Here is a 20,000-nt window from a genome sequence, read left to right as displayed (position 1 = left end):
CAGGCATCACCCAGTGGCATCTGCCGCTGGCGGCGCCAGGAACTGTAGTCCTGTTGCTAGCCACCAAAACTACCATTGTTCCTGGTCAACGGCTGACGAGGGCGATGTGCAGCAGTTGGCAGTTAAGCCTCTGTATGAATTCCTCGTATGTGAACCACAGCATTAGGCACCGTCCTTAAGAACTTTGTGCAAATTCAGGTGGAGATGTTCTGTGCTCAGGGAAATTTTCATGTTGGCTGGCTGGTGACATATAGCTAATGATTGACTACTTTTGTGGAGGTACAACGAGAAAAAAGAACAAAATTCATGCTTTTACCTTGGATTTCTTTTGCTCCATGTTGTGTAAGACTTTTGCCATGAACTTATTGCCTTTTTTACACTTAAATGCCAAGTTGAATCCTTACTGTTTACATTTGGTAGTAAGCAGTGTATGGTAAAGCTGACAGAATAGGAGGAAAGTCTAGGATGGCAGTAGTACAACCTCGTTCCCAGGGTCTCTCTTCTCTGCCTCCATTGTCGTTGAGAAAAAGACCCTGGTTCACGCTGGTCACGTGGCACTTGTGGCACTCGTCGCAAACTATTAGCATTCTTTGTTGATCTGGACCTTCACACAGGAGTATGACACGAGTATTTTTTCTGTGGTGTCTGATCGGTTTGACCACAACTTTTTGCCTTTCATGTCGAATTCCATACGTGTAGTACATAAAATACTGCGGTCAAACGTTTTGTCGATGGTCATCTGACCACAAAATCAATCGTGTGCTGATTCCCTTCTTTGCAATGTCAACAAAGCCTACATTGCCACCCATCCCCTAACACACATTTGGTGAACCTCCCAGATTCTGGGAAACACGTTACTAGCGAGAACCAGGGTATTTCCTCAACGACAATGGAGGCAGAGAAGAGAGACCAAGGGAAGGAGATTGGGGAGTACTACAGTGTTAGTGGATCAAGTAGGTTCTTACATGAAAAAAATTGCTAAGTAATACCATTTGCAAATGATTTCTCTGGAAATGACAGAGGTAGAGCCCATCTCATTACACTCCAGTGCCACTTTGAGTAGATCACGAGATTTAAAGTGGCTGTGATTAGAATCCACAACCTCCCCCTCCACAGGTGGAAAACAGTAAGGATTGGACCAAGGGTTCCCTGCGTGGTGTTGGCCAGACCACAACCTGGGAAAACTGAGGCATTACTAAACCATGAGACAGCGATTACGAACAAAACACCAAAACGGCTATTTTTTCTGCCTTTTTTTTTCTCAAACACCAAAACTCACAAGGAAACAAAGGCAGCACATGTTGGTCCTGTTGAGAATTTTGTGGCATCTGCGAAGGGGGTAGGTTTGGTCTCCAATTGTAGGTGTCTCTATGCACAATCTGGGTACAAATTTAAGTCTTGTTTTGGTTTTTCATTTTGCTGTTTTGTAGTTTAGTAATGCCCAAAAAAATGTGAGTTCTTAACAGTCCCTAAAAGTTTTTTTTAAAAGAGTTGTGAGATCGGGCCTAGAGTTTATCATCCTTGTTGGAACATCCTAATGTGATTGTCCTTCTTGTCACCCTTCAACAATATTAGACTCAGTCCAATGCTGTAAATCAACTGAGCCATCTCGTTAGTACTGTGTGAAGGTGATATCATTATTGCCAGTACAGGTGAAACGAATAAAAAGCCCTGGGGACTTCGCATATGAAAAGTGGGGATGCTTGTCGTCGGAAATTTTGAATTAAAACCTTACAGGAGACCAATCAGGGCTTTGCCCAGGATATTTTGACCCCTAAAAGAGACCATATTTAAGATATATTAAAGCGATATTTTATATTTCTTCACTTGAAACCCTAAAGAACACCTTTACAGCTACATAATTATGGGCTACATAATAATGAGGGCACTTTCCCCAAAACACCCTAAGTAAGACGACGAGCATCCCCACCCCTTTCATATGCAAGATTCCCGCCCCCCCTAAAGCTCAAACCTGTCAAGCAGTAATAATTGAAAGAATTCATTATTATTCAGGTATCAGCACAAGGAAAACCAGGTCTTCCAAGATGGCTGTCATTTGATTCGGCTAAAAACCAACTTCATGGAGTGGCGCAATGGCGTGACAAAGGGAAAGTTGACATTGAAATCCATTCATTGAAAAGAAATGATAAAGCTGTTTTTACAATTTTTATCCAAGATTTACATACCGTGTTGAACAATCAATCCTTGTTCTCCAATGAAACCAAAGTGCCCGATTTCACAGAACCAAAGTGTGTCAATGGATTGCCTGTTGCTGTAGCAACCGTTTTGTTTGACCTTAACATGGAGACATTTTCTGGATCTGGGAGAGAAAATCTCATGAGCAAATTGTCTGACTTTGTCAATGTCAACATAAACAACCTTCACATGGCAGTGGGCAGAGGACATAACACAGCATTCGGTTTGAAGGATGCAACAGTGGTCACTGCAGGACCTGGAAATGTTGCAGACTCAAAACAACCTGGAATTGCAATTTCCTGGCAAGTCGGTTGTGGTGTTGATGTTTCAGGTAAACAAGGCATTACAGCTTTTTGAGATGGAATTTTCCATCTCAGCCATTTCATTTCAATGATTTCATTCCTAGCAGCATAGCAGGATTTCCTGGTTTTGCATTGTGCAACCCTTCTGTGCATAATTTCTTGTGTCATTGGCATGCACATTAGCTCGCACACATTGATAAAATGGCAGATTTTCATTCACGCCAAGCTTATTACGTCAAGGAATGGCCATTTTTTCCTGAACGAGTATAGTGACACCATTTTTTATTTCATATTTTTGCTGAGAATGGTGTCTTCATGGAGAATTAAAAAAAAAAAAAAAATCAGCAAAAATCTATAGCCAGTTGTTTTGGCAATTTCATAAAATTGTACTAGTCGAACTGCCCGCAATCAAGTTAAATCTATTTTGGAGTGTTAAGTACTCACAAGGGCATTCAAATACATTTTTCAGGTATAGGTAGGTGAATTAACCATAGAAAGACACCAGGCTCTTTGTTATATCAGGGATTACATTTGTAAAATCGAGCTAAATTTGTCCAACATTGGGAATGCGTGGCAATTGTCAAAGTGGCTAAAATAGCTGTATATGTCAGCGTCGTACCATGGTAACGAGCACGGTGAACCCCCCCTTTCTTAATTACATTTTTATCATCTCCTTGACATGTTACAACAGTGTGCAAAGTTTTATCAGAAAGCTATGACAAGTCCTATTTCCATGGAATCTCGTTAAGGTGGCTAAAATACTACAGTTTTCCGAAGAAAAAGATCAAGATTTTAAAATATGTGAAATTAAAGCCACAGGTTGTGTCATCTTCAGTGTTAGTCACTGCAATTGATGTAAAATGCAATTTTACCAAAGAAATAAATGCAAATCAGGGGAAAATGGTAAGTATAGTGACCGAGCTCCTGGAGGGGGGACTGGAAACTAGACATTTCAAAGGTCTTTTTCTCAAAACCTAGCAGTACGACCAGGGCTAAAATTTTGGGAATTAGAAAACAATATAAAGATGAAACCATTAACATTCTTAACAAGATCTATCAGACAGTTTTTCAGTTATTATCAAAATAGACAAAAAAAATATTTGCTATTTGCCAAGGAAATCCTGAAATTTTAATGCGGCGTCGTACGTCTAGTTTCCAAGAAAAAGGCCCTTGAAATGTCTAGTTTCCAGTCCCCCATCCAGGAGTCACTATATTAAGCATTTCCCCATGATTTGCATTTACTTGTAAGGTAAAATCACATTTTACAACAATTGCAGTGACTAACACTTTGGAAGAGACATCCTGTTCCTTTAATTTCACAGATTTCAAAATCTTGATGTTTCTCTTTAAAAAAAACTGTAGCAAGCCACCTTAATGGCCTAGCTCCCAAGAGTCTCCTTAGTCCCTTCAATAGCTGAGTGGTAGACCATTGGAACTAGTTATCGGAAGGTCGTAGGTTTGACTCCTTCAAAGAAGCACTTTCTCTACGAGTTACCATTGAAAAAAAGATAATCTCTTGAAGAGTCTTTTAACACATTTACTCCTGGGACTGAGAGTTAACAGATTCTACTCTGTCTAACACTAGGTGATTTTACTCCCCAACTGGGGACGTTCTAGGGCAAATATGCTTTCCGTGTACCTATGACGAGTAAATAAAACCATAAAAATGGGGGGTCACCGTGCTCGTTTCTTCGCAACACGATGATAAATAAATGGCAAAAGGGGCAATTTCGGCTTCAAAATGATCATTTTTTGCGAAAGGACTGGGGCGAGTTCCAAAACAACACCTTCTTAACTGAGAAGAGTTATCATGATTGCACTTCAAAGCTCTTGAACATCAAAAGCGGCCAATGTTGCCTCTCTTCAGATGGACCGGTGTGAAACGCTGCCATATCCGAAGTTGCAATGTTATGCGCAGTATGAGGTGCGCGCTGCAAAACAAGGGAATCACCTTAATTTATTTGTAAGAATTAGCTTGGGATGCAAATATGGCCATGATCATTTTTTTTGCCTGATATGACAAAAATATGGTCCTAAGGATAAAAAATTTAAATATGGAAATCAAGGATTCTGTTGGCCTCAGAAACTAGAATTATCTTTACTGTAGAGGAATAATTGATGGAAATGGCAAAAAAGAATGGGAATACAGTAAACACCTGCATATAAGCAACAAGTGGATTAAGAACATCAGGCTGAAATTTGGTCAATAAAGCACCATATAAATAAGAAAAAACTCAGGCTGATAAAAAAAACATGTTCTTAATATAAAGGGAAAGGGTATTAGGATAAGGAAACAATTCAGTACAGTAATTGATTTTATCAAAGGAGTTGATAAAGGTTGAATAACCACCGTGAAAGATTTGGAAAGCTGACGTTTCGAGCGTTAGCACTTCGTCGGAGCAAAGGGTTAGCGCTCGAAATGGGTTACCACTCGAATTGTCAGCTTTCCAAATCTTTCATGGTGGTTATTCGACCTTTATCAACTCCTTTGATAAAATCAATTTCTGTTTCAATCTCCCACCGACAAAGTACCACAGTTTCTTTAGAGACTAAAATTTTGAATTCAGTACAGTAACTTAAATCAAAGTATTCTGGTGTTAAGGAGCATTACAAACTATAAAATCTATTACAAAACACCATTGTATGTTAATTAAACCTCCAGTAATATAGATGCAGTCTGTAAAATGTATTTTTTTCATCAGGAATCCAAGTTGCTTCTTTGTTGAAATCCAGTTCCGAGAGAGGATCCTTCAAGCATGCTCTGGATGCACCAGTTACTGGTTGGCATATTGTGACTGGCCATCCCAAAAGTCATCGGCAAAGAGTACGCAGACAGATAAACTTGAGCCCAACTCCTATTGCAACACAAATGTTAGGAAGTGTAGTTCATCAAGTGATCTATGTGACTGCCACCCAGACATACACCATGTCCCCACCTCCTCCAACACTCGGAAGTGTGACTGTGACGGTGTCGGCTATTGTGACACCAACTGTCTACTCCGTCAATCATGCACCTGAAGTTCAGAAACCCCTTGGCCCCTTGACTGTGTATATAGGAAAGGCGCTACGATACACCATTCCTGCAGATACAATTTGGGACCAAGAAGATGGCTCCACTAGGAATTTAAGACTAGAAATGAGGACAGGAAATGGTGAGGAACTTTCAGCATCATCATGGATAAAGTTTAACTCTTCAAAGCAAGAGATCTATGGCATGCCTTTGGTGGAAGGCTCTAGAAGTCACTCATTTCTTCTCATTGCAACTGATAGTGGAGGAAGGTCTCTTCGTTTTTCATTCACTGTGCAAGTTTCAGAAGTTCAAAGTGTCACATTCAATCACAAATTTACAATAGTCCTGCACTACAACAAATTGTTGATGAATGATGTCGGCATCCAGTTGAATCTGATGAGAAAAATTTCCCGTTATTATGGAACGAAATTGAACCATTTACACTTGCTTTCCTACAAGTACTACCATGGTGCCCTTTTCTTCACATTTCAGCTAGAATCTCCAGGAGCAAATGCAGACTGCAATAACCAGTTCTTGAGGGGTATTAAAGATGGCATTGGAAACAATGAAAAGTTGAATCAAAACTTTGTGGCTGCCCTTCTTCCAGAGTTTCAGATAATGTATGGTTACTTTGAAGGGATAGGATCGTGTAAGGCACCTAAACCACCATTCAATTATCCACCTCGAGTACGCAGTCCTCTTGGCCCACTGTATGTTGTGTGGGGACAAGCAATGCACTACTCCATTCCGTTTAACATATTTTATGATGAACAAGACTATTATACTCCCAACATGAGGATTCAAATGAGAACAGGGAATAACGAGGCTCTCCCATCAACCTCGTGGATTCAGTTTAATTCCTCTCAGCAAGTGATTTATGGTGAAACAAATGACCAAACGTTGGTTGGACAGCACATGTATCGCATTGTTGCTATGGACAGTGAGGGGTTAGAGACTTTTGTTAGTTTTAATGTCACCGTGCAGCATGACACAGGAAAGTACAATCACGAGTTTGGAATACAACTTTATCCCTCTTTCTATCATATCTTGGTTGAAAATGCTACAGTCAGGGTGTCTTTGATCAAGGCAATTGCCAGCTACTATGGGCTATCCCCGAAACGAGTACGCTTTGTAAGATATGTTCCTGGAGCCTCTGTACATTTCAGGTTTGATTCCATTCCATATGAAGATTGCAATAGCCTGGAACTAACTCGGTTAATAGATGGTTTGTGGATGCACCAGCAAAAGGAAGTGAATGGCACATTTGTTGCACATCTTAAACACCACAAGTTTGCTGTAAAAGGTGCCTCTTATCGTGGTTTGGGACCTTGTACAAAACTTACACCTAAGAAAAAAGATAGTAAACCAACGAGTACGGGACGCCTCCGCCTGGAAGTTTTCTTGGGACAAGTTTTGAAATTTCATGTCCCGTATATAACATTTTATGATTGGCTTGACTTTTATACGCCAAATCTAAAGCTTTACATCAGACCACAAAACAGTGGTCTTCCTGGGTGGATTGTAGTTGACCCTTGGCAGAATGTCCTTGCATTTCCATTAAATAAGAGATACGTTGGAAAAAACAAGTTTCACCTGGTTGCAAAAAACAGCAGAGAAAAGGAAGTAGAAGCGGAACTAACAGTAACTGTTTTGACAGATCTCAACCCTTACAACCACGAGTTCACAATTCGCTTCAAACACTTTGCACTATTCAAGAACAATGTGACTATGGGGGTTACATTGGTGGAGAAGATTGCTGCATATTATGGTCTCCATTACAAAAACATTAGAGTGCCTAGTGAAGGCCCAGAGGATGCCTTCACATTTCGATTTGATACTGTTCCTTTTCGGGAATGTAACCACAGAAACCTCACGAAGCTGGTAGATGGATTCTGGAGTGGAAAAGCTTTGAATCCAAAATTTGAGGATGCCCTTGAGCCTGATTTCCAAATTATTTCTGGCTATTATAAACTTCGTGAACCTTGTGCTCTCAATACCACACCTCCACTGGTAATGAAACCCATTGGGACCCTCACAATAACACAGGGTCAACAAATGAAGTATCACATCCCCTTGGACACATTTCACGACAAGGAAGATGGCTACACGACAAACCTGACGTTGATGGCATCTATGGACAACAAAGATCTTCCTTCTTGGATTTTCCTGAACTCTTCAAATCAAGATTTAATTATTCTTCCAATTGATAGCAGTGCTGTGGGAACTCATAACCTTCACCTGACAGCTATAGACAGGGGGGGATTCACAGCTACTGACATAATTGAAGTAAAGGTGTTGTCAGAGTTTACCATATATAAGAATGAATTTCAATTTGACATTGTAGATGGAAGTGTCCTTGTAGAGAATGTTCAAACAAAGATGCTTTTGATGCACAAGCTTGCAGCTTATTTTGGAGTGCCTCTTGAAGACGTTCATATCAGTGGTTTTGGACCCGATTATAATCGACCTACCTGTACATTTCATCTCAAATCTCTTAAAGATCTTAAATGTGATGACTCACGCACATCAGATGTTATTAAGAGCTTTATAAAGGAGGACGGAAAGCTGAACAAAAACTTTGTCAATACGATGGAGCCTGAGTTTGTCGTCTCGGCTGGTTTACACAAAGGCCTTGGACCCTGCAAACCCCCACCTCCAGCCCCCAACACCCCACCAAAACTATACAACCACATTGACAGACTGGATGTATTCCAGGGACAGGGCTTGCGATTTCACATTCCATACGATTCCTTTTTTGACAAGGAAGATGGATACACGCCAGATCTTTCCCTGAAAATGAGCACCATCGATGGTCATGAGCTTTTGAACACTTCCTGGATTTTGCTCAATTCTTCCCGTCAAGAGATTCTTGGATTGCCTGCTGATGTTAATAGAATTGGAATGCACGAGCTTCTCCTTATTGCCAGTGACAAGGAAGGAGCCAGGGCTTATGATGCATTCGAAGTGAGGGTGCTGGAAGAAGATACTCCCTACAATCACAAATTTAATATTGTTCTAGACTATGACAATGCCACCTTTTTGGGGAACGTTGGAATAAGAGTTATGCTCTTAGACACCATAGCTAGCTACTTTGGTGTCAACTTTACCAGCGTGCGTGTCGTCAGCTATGCTCCTGGTGTTCTGTTTTCCTTTTATTTTGATTTTATTCCATATGATGAATGCTCACATTCATTGCTGAGGAAGTTGATCGATGATTTCTGGCTTGATGGAGGACTGAATTTAGCCTTTGTAGCGGCTCTTCGACCAGGTTTTAGGGTCAGTGCTGGTTCCTATGAGAGAGTTGGTCCATGCCAACCTGTTAGTGGACCAGAGATTGGTGCGAAGGTGGGTGATCGACCTGGAGGGATATGGTGGACCTATGCCATCATTCCTGCCATTGTACTGGCAATTGTTTTGCTTGTCATAGGGTGCTGTTTGTTGATCATGATGGGATGTTGTCGGAGGAATAAAATGTCAGGAGCTGAGAAGATGACCTACATATATAAGAAAAAACCAGTTGTACTCCAAGAAGAGTATGAGATTAAGGAAATGCTACTGAAACAGCCCCTGGCCCTGCCCAATGAAAAACCTCCAGTTCCCCCTGTCTATCCTCGCAGCCCCGTTATGGGAGGTGATAGAACTCCACTGCTGAATACAGAATCCAAATCAGTATCTTACCGAGCTCCAGTGTATACGTCTAATGGGCAAATGGCAGGCAGTGTCAGTGGAAATGCTGGGTTTGTCCCAAATGGAGGTGGTGGTGCTGCTGGAGGTGGTGAATTGGGTGCAGCTGGTGGTGGCGGTGCTGCTGCTGGAGGGGGTGCCGCAGGAGCTAGTTTGGCTGGAGGAGGTGCAGCTGTAGGGGTTGCAGCTGGAGGCAGTGGTGGTTCAAGTTCTTTTGGAGGGGGAGGAGGGGGAGGTGGTGGCGGTGGTGGTAGTGCAGGTGCAGGAGGAGGATTTGGTGCCAGTGGAGGTGGTGGCATGAGTGCTGGTGGTGGAGGTGGTGCTGGTTCTGGTATGGAATCAGCTGGTGCTGGTGCTGGTGCTGGAAGTGGAACAGGCCAAGGAGGGGGCAGTGGTTTAAGTGTAAGTTACAGTATGGCCACAGGTGGTGGAAGATTCAAGCAGTCCTCTTACAGCTACAGTTACAGCAGCAGTGGTGGCAGTGTTTCAAGCTCAGGTCGCAAGATGGCTTACTCTGGCTACAGGCTCCCTCCAGCCTATGTTCCACCTTAAGACAGTCAGATTGGGGCAAGGAGATGTAATAAACGTAGCAAGGTGCAGTTTTTTCCTTAGACATCTGGAGGAATCAACGGCATATTTGCGATCAACTGACACCTAATGCAACAATTCCAATGGTGGTTTAGATGTTCATGGTTTTTATGCGTTTAAATATTTTTGCTTTTGGCTGCGAACAATGTTGCATGTTTGGTTTCTTACTTTCTGCCATTTTTGTGGACAGTAATGATGCTAAAATGCAGAGATATGTCCAGTAATGCACCTTATAGGACATTTGCACAATGACGCCATTTGACTACAAGTAACAGAATTGTTCAGGTTTTTCTTGTCTCGTGCTAATTAGAGCTATTGTTATTGTTAACCCACTACAGCGGTTTCAATTGAGTGTCGAAAGTAATTAGCGAATTGCTTTGGTTTTGCATTACTTCAGTCAGTGATTGGTTTAAAAGTTCTCACGCCACTTTTTCAACTTATCAGAAGTAAAACCAAAACCAATCATGGCTCACATGTGCACATTTTCCCGCGCTCTGTGTCGGCTATGTGTAATTACTTCGAGTTTTGATTGGTTAACTGGATTGTCTCTGTCCTTTTTGATTGGCCAAATTAGTCACTTTGGTTTTGGTGTTACGACACTCGATAAAAACTTGCTCCAAATAAGAAAAGAAATACAAACTGAATTTTGGTAGTTGTGTTCAAATGACGCCATCGTGAAAGTTGCCTATTGGATGCATGCCGATTTTAATAAACGTCCCCTCGATCTTCTCTCCAACTTCAATATCACTAGAGTCTAAGAATACACACATATACATGAAGTGTCCCCTCGACTACTCTTGTAAAGATAAACAGCTGTATTAAAAGTAACTCTAATTCTAACAGTTACATTGTTCCTAGAGATAGGCAGCAAATGTTTACGCTTTGTGTTGAATATCAAGATTGGGCATCCATCTAATGACTTGCAAAATGGTGCTTCACAATATCAAATTGTTACTGATGCTGCGTTATATTCAGTTTTAAAGGTTGACAAGCAAAAGATAAGGGAATAGTTATTTGAAAAACGCCTTTGTTCTCTAAGGTATTTGTTCAAAGGTACTTATGGAAAACTGTTTAACATTTAAGGTACTGACAACAGTTAGCAACATAGGAATTTAAAGAAGTTTCCCCAGTCTTTTTTATTTCAAAAGTGCTGTACAATTTTTTAAGGTCTCTATTTAAAAATAGAAACTATGTTATATTTTGACTCAAAGTCTGGTCAAATAAATTTGGTATAAGGAAAAAAATTACATCTCTATATAAACATTAATGGTGTAATGGTTCGGGGGCATAAATATTACAAAATTCAATGTGAGATAATGCCATATGAAGTGTACTGTCAAGAAAAAAGTACTTTTTCCCGGCTTTGTACAAAAACTATTTGTTTCTATTTAATGGAGGTGTAGTTTTGGTATGATAAGAAAATAAAGACAAATTTAAGGCATACTGGCCTAAATGTCCATTCGATTTCAATATGCTTGTTTAAAACAACAAATGCTTTTCTAGAATGAATATGTTTTACCAAATTTGAGTTATATTGGCTGTGTCTAGTTGGCGCAGACAGCGTTATATTGCCCGAAAAATTTGGGAGTAGTGATGATAGTTTGAAAAGTTTCACGAGTCAGCGGGTAACCTTCGATCGACAGAATGGATCCTACCCAAGGAACAGGGTCTTTTCGTTCCTAAAACGTTACCTGAAAGCCCCAGGTGCACATCTCTGAACCACTAAGACTTGCATCGATCATGAAACCAGTCTTTTCAATTCTTACCTTGTCAGCAGACAACTCGGACCGAGATACTCCATGAAATAAACTGCCAGGCGTTTCAATGTCTCGCTCCATTCTTCTCGCTTCTTTTGTCGGATCAGTGGCTAGTTGGTTATTTTGTATTCTTCACTTTCCTTCGAATGCATTGTTTGTTACTTTCGCTCCTAATTTAACTTTTTTCTTTCATCCTCGTTTGCCCACAAAGTGAAACAGTTTTACAAACTGCACCTTCCATAACTCGCGTGAGACCATAACGGCGATGCCTCATCTAAGCCCAAAAATCTGGAACTTGATACAACGTCTTCGGTTTGCGAGATAAAAACATCCCTTTTATAGACGTCTTTCATCATGGCGGCCAAATAAAATATTATTTTGTTTTAATGCTAATAAGCCTCTCTAGCCTCGCCACGATTACCAAAGAATATTTGTTTCAAAATGAGGGCAGTAGGTCTAATTTACATAAATAGTGGTGTATGAATAAGATTAGTATGGAAAAACCAATCGGTTTAGAGTGAGCAAACGCTTAGTACAAGCGGCTCAAATTAAAATGTTTGCAAGTAAGAAGTATAAAAAACACCATTGTCAGTGGGGATCCGAGAAAACTACAAAGTCTTTTCTCCATTAGAGATGATTTGTATAAAAATCTGGGACACACCAATGTCCTGTCACGCGAAACGTTCTCTTCCGGTTGCCGTCCGCGTCTCAAAAACGCGCGTGCTTAAGCTCCCTAGTATCATGCAGGTCTTCAACGGTATAAAGTGGAAAAGATCCCCATGAAACCCTCCCCCCCCCCCCCCCTCCCCCACCCATCATCATGTTTACTTGTGGTGAAATTGTGGTACTTGGAGGTCTGGGGGCGAGGAAACGCGGATGAGCTGGTTCCTGTCGGTTGTGTGTCAAAAATTGCTGTCATTTTCGTCGAAGTTCTAAATGTGGTAGTGTTTTAATGTCGCCTGGGTTCTTTAGCTAATTTTCCCGTGAGCACGATTACGTACCGTCGATTAGGGGAAGGGGGAAGGGGGGGGGGGGGGGGTCATAATTTTACGTTGCCATGAACGTTCGATTGCACATTGTTGACATTGTTGCATTAAGAATCGTCGTTACTTTGAGCATGCACCTCGCAAGGACACATTCCCGCTAGCCACGCAGTCTACTCCAAGAGTGGGTCTTGGACATTTAAGAAGGAAAGAAAACCTACCTTCTCCCACTCCCAAAAAAACCGCGCCATGTCGTCTTACTTGACTTGGGTAAAGGAGTAGCTTAACTTTCAGACAATTTTGTACAGCCTTGGCTCTGCGGTTCACGTGAAACGTTCTAAAACGACTGTTGCAGAGAAAGCTGATTACAGCTATTAGCATATCGAAAAATGCGGTTAGTACAACTGGATCAAATTAAAATTTGTTCGCCTTAATTAATGAATGTAAAATTTGTCACAAAACAAAATTGATGAGGGTTGAGTAAAGTTGACCATTGTCTCTCTGAAGGAAAGCATTTTTTTCACTGCTCTAAATCCTGAGCCACAATCATGGAACAAATCTCTCCCACCAAACCTTCGCCGGTTTCGAAAGCGCCTTAATTTTTTCTTAGGTGGGAACGGGTAATCTCAATTTTCTGTTCGTTTTGTCTATGATCGGATTGTGTACATGAAAACAAAACCCTTCTTCCCTGAAAAAGCCGCCATTTCTCCATATCAGTCAATTTAGATGAAAAAGGTGTGGTCTTAATCTTCCGATTCCAGGTGAAAAGACTTTAAGGGACTTATCTGCAATAGAGACAGCTAATTATCAGCAATTATCAATTTGCAAACTGCGATTAGTACATCTGGATATTCCTTTCGTCTCATGCACCATTTGGGGGGCTTGAAAAATGTCCATTTGACTAAAAGCGATATATTTCACCATTAAAGGATCATAAAAGGTTTTTAAGGTGCGTCAAGGCTAACCGGATTTGCAAGATCATCTCTTGGAGTTTTTATTGCATTACTTCTAGAATGTTTGGCTTCGACTCATCATGTTATCTGCAAAGTTTGGAGCGCACTTTTAAAGCTACTTTAAGTGGGAATTTGATACAGAATGCACGACAAAAATGATCGATAGCACGAGTACAATACCGTTTAAATGGAAATCTCTTGACCTACAAAGTCCGCTCTGAATAGACTATGCTCTTTTCTGTCTTGTTTGCGCCACTGGAAATAAACACCGCCCGAAAAACTGTAGGTTATACGGTTACAAGGTAAACAGACGAATAAAGAGATGCAGAAAGGAAAAATATTTCATCAACAAGTGTTAAGTGTCTCGCTGTCAATACTAGATAGAGTGTGGTCAGGGTAATGCAGAAAGCATATGTTTCGGAATTGGATGTTTGTTATTATACGAGAAGAAGCCGTGAGGTTATCAAGAGAGGCTCTGAAGTTCTAAACATCGATTTCTACCGACTGTTTTCTCGCAAAACAGGAATAATCGAAACATTCTCGTACTTTAATACGGCTTCCGTTATGAACCAATTAACGCGATGCAAATTGAGTCTGGAGACGGCGTTGGGGCAGCCACAACAAGGCAAATGGCAGGAATTACGTTATCAGTGTTCTCTAAGCTGAAACATAAGATAATTTTAGATAGCCCATTTTATCTTTCAGTTCAAAACGTTTCCGACAAGCTGTGAGCATCTGTTGAAGAAAGGGTAACTGGTTTACGAAACGATTTCAACTAACGTACACAAACCAGCCATTCGCCTTAAACATAAAAAAATAACGAATAAACACAAACTAATTCAGGGACTTGTAGAGAATGCAACGTTAATTAAATGAAACAGTACAACAGGATGTTGATGTTGAGGTCACTATCTGGACGGGATTAGAGATTTCTACAGTATCTTTTTACATTTTGTTGTTTGCTTACCGATTCTCGTAAGAATGACGAATCAGAGCTGTTTCCCCCCTCCAGAAAGTGAGAACAGGTCACCCATCCTCCGTCCGCTTTGTTCCTTAACTTCGCAATCCCAGGAAGTTTCCCAAAAAGGCAATCTGTTATTGGACATAAGACGCACCTTTTCTTATGCTTAACTACTTTTAAAGGGCTGGACTCATTCAAGTCATCTGTGGACTAAACCATTTGCCTATTTAAAGGATTATCAATCGCGTAAAGGTGAAATTTGAAGACAATGACAATTTTTATCATCGGGAAGACTTCTATCCTTTAAGTGTATATTTTATTGTTCTCCTCTTTGGTTTCATACGTGCAGTGCAACTTTTTTTCACATCTCATCAGTCCGATACAACAAGCATTTCGATTGCTTCTCCGTCAATTGAACTAAAAATTCGCTTCTGAGAAAACGCTTCGAAGAAGTTAAAATTACGTCCACTTGAGCAATAACTCTTTGAACTGAAAATAAAGCAACGATGACTTCGAAACTTCGCCATTTATCTTCGATAGCTTTTATTATAAAGTAGACTAAAATGCCATTTCTGCCATTTTAATCAGTATCGTAGCCTCGTTTAAGATCCGTTGACCTTATCGACGCCAACAAGATAGACGAGGAAAAGAATATCGTGCATAAATAAATAATTGCCTTTGTTCTAGAGTTATTTAATAGATTAAGGGTCAATGAAGGTATATATTAATTTGCAATGCCAAGGAAAGTATATCAAACGCGGAATTTTCAAAGCAGAGTTGAAAGCACTTTTCTAATGCTTTTTGATAGAATTCAACATTTAATCCTTCTGCGTTAAATAGCGTGCTATTTTCTGCTATTTCCTATGAAAACAAAATATTGTAAAGATTAACTTGCTACCTCTGGATTTGCTCTTATAGTTGCATCTGGTGCCTTACTGCTCTTCAAGTACTTCGGTGGACCTTCGTTAACACACGATTGTGTGACTTCGTTTGTCTATTTGTCATCGGACAGTGGCAATTCGACACCGACATGTTTTGCCCAAGCGTTCGGCCTCCGCTTCAACTGCAAAAGCGCCAAGCCCTTGATCGCATTTGATTGTGGGAAACCCTACCCGCCATTCGCGAGGTTATTCATTCTTCAGGGTTCATAAACGTTAGTTTTCGCCCGCGTGCTAGATGTGCAGACCATCGCTGATTGGCAAGAGAGAAGACATAAGCTCGCCTTTGTTACGAAACCAAGAAAGGCTGAAAGGTTTGCATAATATTTGTGACGAATAAATTGTACGAGGAGGCAGGGTCGCTTTCCTTTGTTTGGAATTTGCTGCGGTTTAACCCGGACACGCTTTCGGAATTTATTCCATGTGTCTTGAATTTTCACTGTGTTAGTAACCTAATCTTTACTGTCTACTATGCTTTCTATCTGGTATTAAGGTGTAGATTTTATTGTTAAAGAGGTAATCCCAGAGCTTATTCGACTTTCAGTGACAGCCAACAGAGGGAACAAAAAAACAGAGACGAGGTATAAAACAAAGATTATTGTTAGGGCATTTGCGATCGGCCCTTTTGGCAGTTAAGCCGATATCCACTGATATTATCAAGGTAGACTGTTTCCTTCAGCTAGGAGCGAGGCGTTTCGTCACCATTCAGAGCAACAATTTCGCTCTGTTGGGAGTAAAAGAAGACTTGCTTGCTTGATTAATCCCGTTAATTTAATTCCACAGGGACATTTATCGATTGAAGGAAATTTTTTTGACGCAGAGTAGGTGGATCGAGGACGTTCGCCATGGTCTTCAGAGCGTGTCTTGTGTGCGTGTTTTCCACATTTGTGACATGGGTGATGTGTACGGAGAGCAAGCAGAAAGATTCTCTAACGGCGGAAAGAATAGACAATACAAATGCAGTCGTAGGACGGCTTTTCGTGTATTCGCTAAGACAGGGGAGTGAAAACGAAGGCCCATTTGAGGTAAGTGATTTTCTGTTGCGCCAAGTCAGACAAATTAATCGACTTAATAATAGACATTTTTCTTGTTTGTCACGGTATAAAATAAATATATCATAATTAATTGTACGTCTTATCTTTGCAAAATGGCTTCGCTTGTGCTATTGCCTCAATTTCTGTTTGGTTTATCGACTGTAGTCGGTTTATCTTGCAGCAACTAACTCGTTCCTTAGTGATCTTGGGAGTTATTTTTTTGCTCCGCACCAAACTGTTAAGCATACGGTACACAAAAGTGCTAGGCTGCTGACAAAGACAAATGTCGACCAAAGCAAACAGGTCGAGACTTCTGGGCCCTAGCTGATGTCTGTAGGAGCCATTGAAAACATAAATTTATCAACATTGTGTAAGCTTGTGGTGTGATAGTTACTTTTTTTGTCGTGTGACTTACATATGTTGACACGAGATGAAATCAATTGCTCTTCTGACAGGAGAGAGAGTGAGTGAGTGCAGTGTCGTGGTTGTAAAAACAGAGACTGTGAAAACCCCATTTTTTGCGGTTTCATGTAGGTGAAGAATTAGGGTGTTGTGTGGAAATGAAAACCCACTGAAGTGTCAATTGGACGAAATGCAGACTGCATGCCTTGCATAGCCCTGCGAAGTTTTTCAAACCGCAGTATGTCATTCGCTAGTTATCACACTTGGAAAATCAGTTGATTAGAAACAAAACGTGATTGTTAAATTTCTCCTCACCGAAATTTTAAAACGCCGATAAAATAAGACAAACGTTTTTTGGTTTTGTTTTTATAGGGAACAATAAACGTTTGTGTTCAAAATGTCACGTCTGGCTACAATAGTGTCGATATTATCTATCGCTCTCCGTTCTCCATTCAACCATCTACCGGTATATCAAATGGTATCATATTGTGGAAAAAAATTTGTAACGTTTCAAACGATTCCTCGCCAGAAGATGGAGGCAATGCATTTCAACAAAGTACTGTGTTATCCTTGATAACAAAAGATAAGCACTTGTGCATGACCGCCCGGTCAATATATCCCGCCGTATCATAGCGCACGAAACTTAGACACATTTTCAAGTTTCTCGCACCCCACGGCGACTGGGGATGGCACAAAAATCTCGAAAGATTATTCAGACATCTTTCCATAAATGTCTCCTAAAAGTCAACCACATTTTGCCTAAACCATACTTTCTTAATGAGTGCAACCGGAAACACAGGAATTTTCGTAACCGAGTTTGAGATTTTACCACGAAGCATCGCCCGCTTTTGTATTATCACTTTACTTTGAAGTGCTAACTTTCCCGGTGAAATCATGTTTAAAATAGCCTAACAAAGTCATTAGAAAGACGCCTCAGGATTTTTGTTGTAATATCATAATCATTGTTCCGGCCGTCTTCTTGCGCAACCCACTGATTTAGACAGCAATTACTTTACAACCTGGCCTCTCTACACGTGGTTTTTCATCAATGACTGCTTTCTGTATTCATGCTCCTTTCTCGCCATCGTGTTTCATTCTGACACATTCTGCATAAATCGAGTGATGGTGCAAGCAGGTAGCAACAGCTACAATCTCAGGAACAAATATTCTCTATGACTGGGTACACTTTTCTTTCCCTTCTAAATGTTGATTTAAATTCTCGATGATTAGCCTCTGAAGTTAATATTGAAGGAGCAAAGATGGTAGGCAACTGTTTTCCAGCAGTGATATTACCTTCTCTTCTAGGAAACGATTTTATGACCATCTCTGTAGCACAAAATAACGCATCTATTGCAGCTTTTGAGGGCTCTACAAACCTCCACGAGCTACTCAAAATAAAATATATCACAACATTGACATTGCAGTTTTCAGCAAGGCGAGCAACAAGGGTCCTGTTTACTTAAATCGTCAGCGTGTGCTCAAAAAAATAAAAGATTATGAAGGACACTCGCGTGCATCAAATTAACTGCGTGAATTTGCTACCTGTATTACAATCGTAACTTGAATTATGAGTGTAGAAGTGAAACTTTTCAGGGACTTCTCCGGGAATTTGGAGTTGACCTTGGTTTTGGCATTTTTCAAGGAAAGTGAAGCGAAACCTAACACGTGAGGTCGATACTCTGATTTGACTCATTAAGTCTTAACAAGGGTTATACTTCTGACATGGATGAAAACCACAATCGGCTCAAGGCGTAAGATCGCAAATCCACTTAATTCGGGAGTTCATAAATCTCGGACAATTTTTTCCAGCGTACTGAGCCTTTTACGTTTAGAGTGTTCTGTCATCGCTTCAAGTTTCTCGTATCGCATTTTTGGTCAGCAAACAGGCGAGGAGAAACAAACGATTCACGGGCCCACCTAATGTTTAGTCGCGCTATGTTAATAACAGATTAATAACAAAGACGCCATAATTCACCCAACTCTTTTCCGTTTCAGTAGCCTCCCTCACAATCGCTTCTAGGAAAGTACAACTTCTAACATCAAACGTAACGAAGGAAAACTACTTCATTTTGAAGAAAGGCGAAGAGTTAGAGTCGAAGCTACCATTTCTGACTGCAACCGGTCCGTTCACCGGCCAGTGACGTGTTTTTGGCCCAGCTTATGTAAATGATTGGCTAAGAAAGTGATCGCGCGATCTGTGAGGGTGGTTCCAGTTAGGTGTTGAAAGTGATAATTTCTCATGCGCGTTGGATGATTGAATGGAAAATCTCGCGCCACATCCTCAGCCAATCAGTGGCAAGAACAACACCAACGTGACTTACTTGCACGTGTCTCCGACTTAATATGCTTTGCCTTTTTAATCACCTTCTTCGATTGTCATGGTGGGCTGAAAACGGCGTTAAGCAACCGCCAACAACTGTGGCATCGAAAACGCCTCGTCGAAATCTAACTTATTGTTATTTTTAGTATTTCGCGATAATTCCTGTCGTTCACGTTGCAAAATATACCCGAACCGTCCAATAACTACTAGATTGGCTTTGAAGGGTTTGCATTTGCTACGTTCTACTTTATTAGTTGGCCAAGCCATCTGTGGGAGCAGATAAACGGTCGTGACTTTTCAGTTTCAGAACTGTCATGGGGAGTTCTTTTGCTCTTTTTGCTGTATCCATGGAAATAAACCAAGGGCAGTTTCGGTCTAGGGAAAGCGGTTACACACAAAAACGTCCTTGCCTGTGGGCAAGCTCTATTTACCCATGGGTGAAAGAGCTAGTGTAACCTCAACTGTTGTTATATGCCTTGTTCTTCAGACGATGCCGCTGCAAGAACGCAATAGTGGCCGGGTATTTCGCAGTTACGGTTCTCCAATGGGGAGCTTAAGCACGCGCGTTTTTGAGAGGCGGACGACAACCGGAAGAGAACATTTCGCGTGGCAAGACAGTGATGTCTCCCACATTTTTATATTAATCATCTCTAATGGAGAAAAGATACTTGGCAACGTAAATTTGGTTGTGAGAAGACAAACAGCTCACTTTCGGTTGTCGTCAAAAAACACGCGTGCTTAAGCTCCCTAATAACGCGCTGCACGTGCGGAAACGCATTTTATCGCATATTTTTGCAGCACTCTGCGTAACAACGACTTGAAGTCACCAAATTTTTACGTTTAAACCGCAGCGACGGTTGATCAGATGAATG

General features: G+C 40.9%; 1 protein-coding gene across 1 annotated transcript in view; it reads left to right on the top strand.

Annotated features, from left to right (window-relative positions):
* The window catches only part of LOC138017601 (uncharacterized), a 42,833-nt gene that overhangs the window by 13,962 nt on the left and 8,871 nt on the right, over positions 1-20,000 (top strand). The window contains exons 3-6 of the mRNA XM_068864643.1: positions 2,014-2,527; positions 5,201-9,742; positions 15,866-15,953; positions 16,193-16,397. Coding sequence (XP_068720744.1) covers positions 2,014-2,527; positions 5,201-9,742; positions 15,866-15,953; positions 16,193-16,397 — 5,349 coding nt within the window. The remainder of the gene's footprint in view (positions 1-2,013; positions 2,528-5,200; positions 9,743-15,865; positions 15,954-16,192; positions 16,398-20,000) is intronic.

Source organism: Montipora capricornis, chromosome 9 (assembly GCF_036669925.1).
Source record: "Montipora capricornis isolate CH-2021 chromosome 9, ASM3666992v2, whole genome shotgun sequence".
NCBI lineage: Eukaryota > Metazoa > Cnidaria > Anthozoa > Scleractinia > Acroporidae > Montipora > Montipora capricornis.
This window is presented reverse-complemented; position numbering and strand designations above follow the sequence as displayed.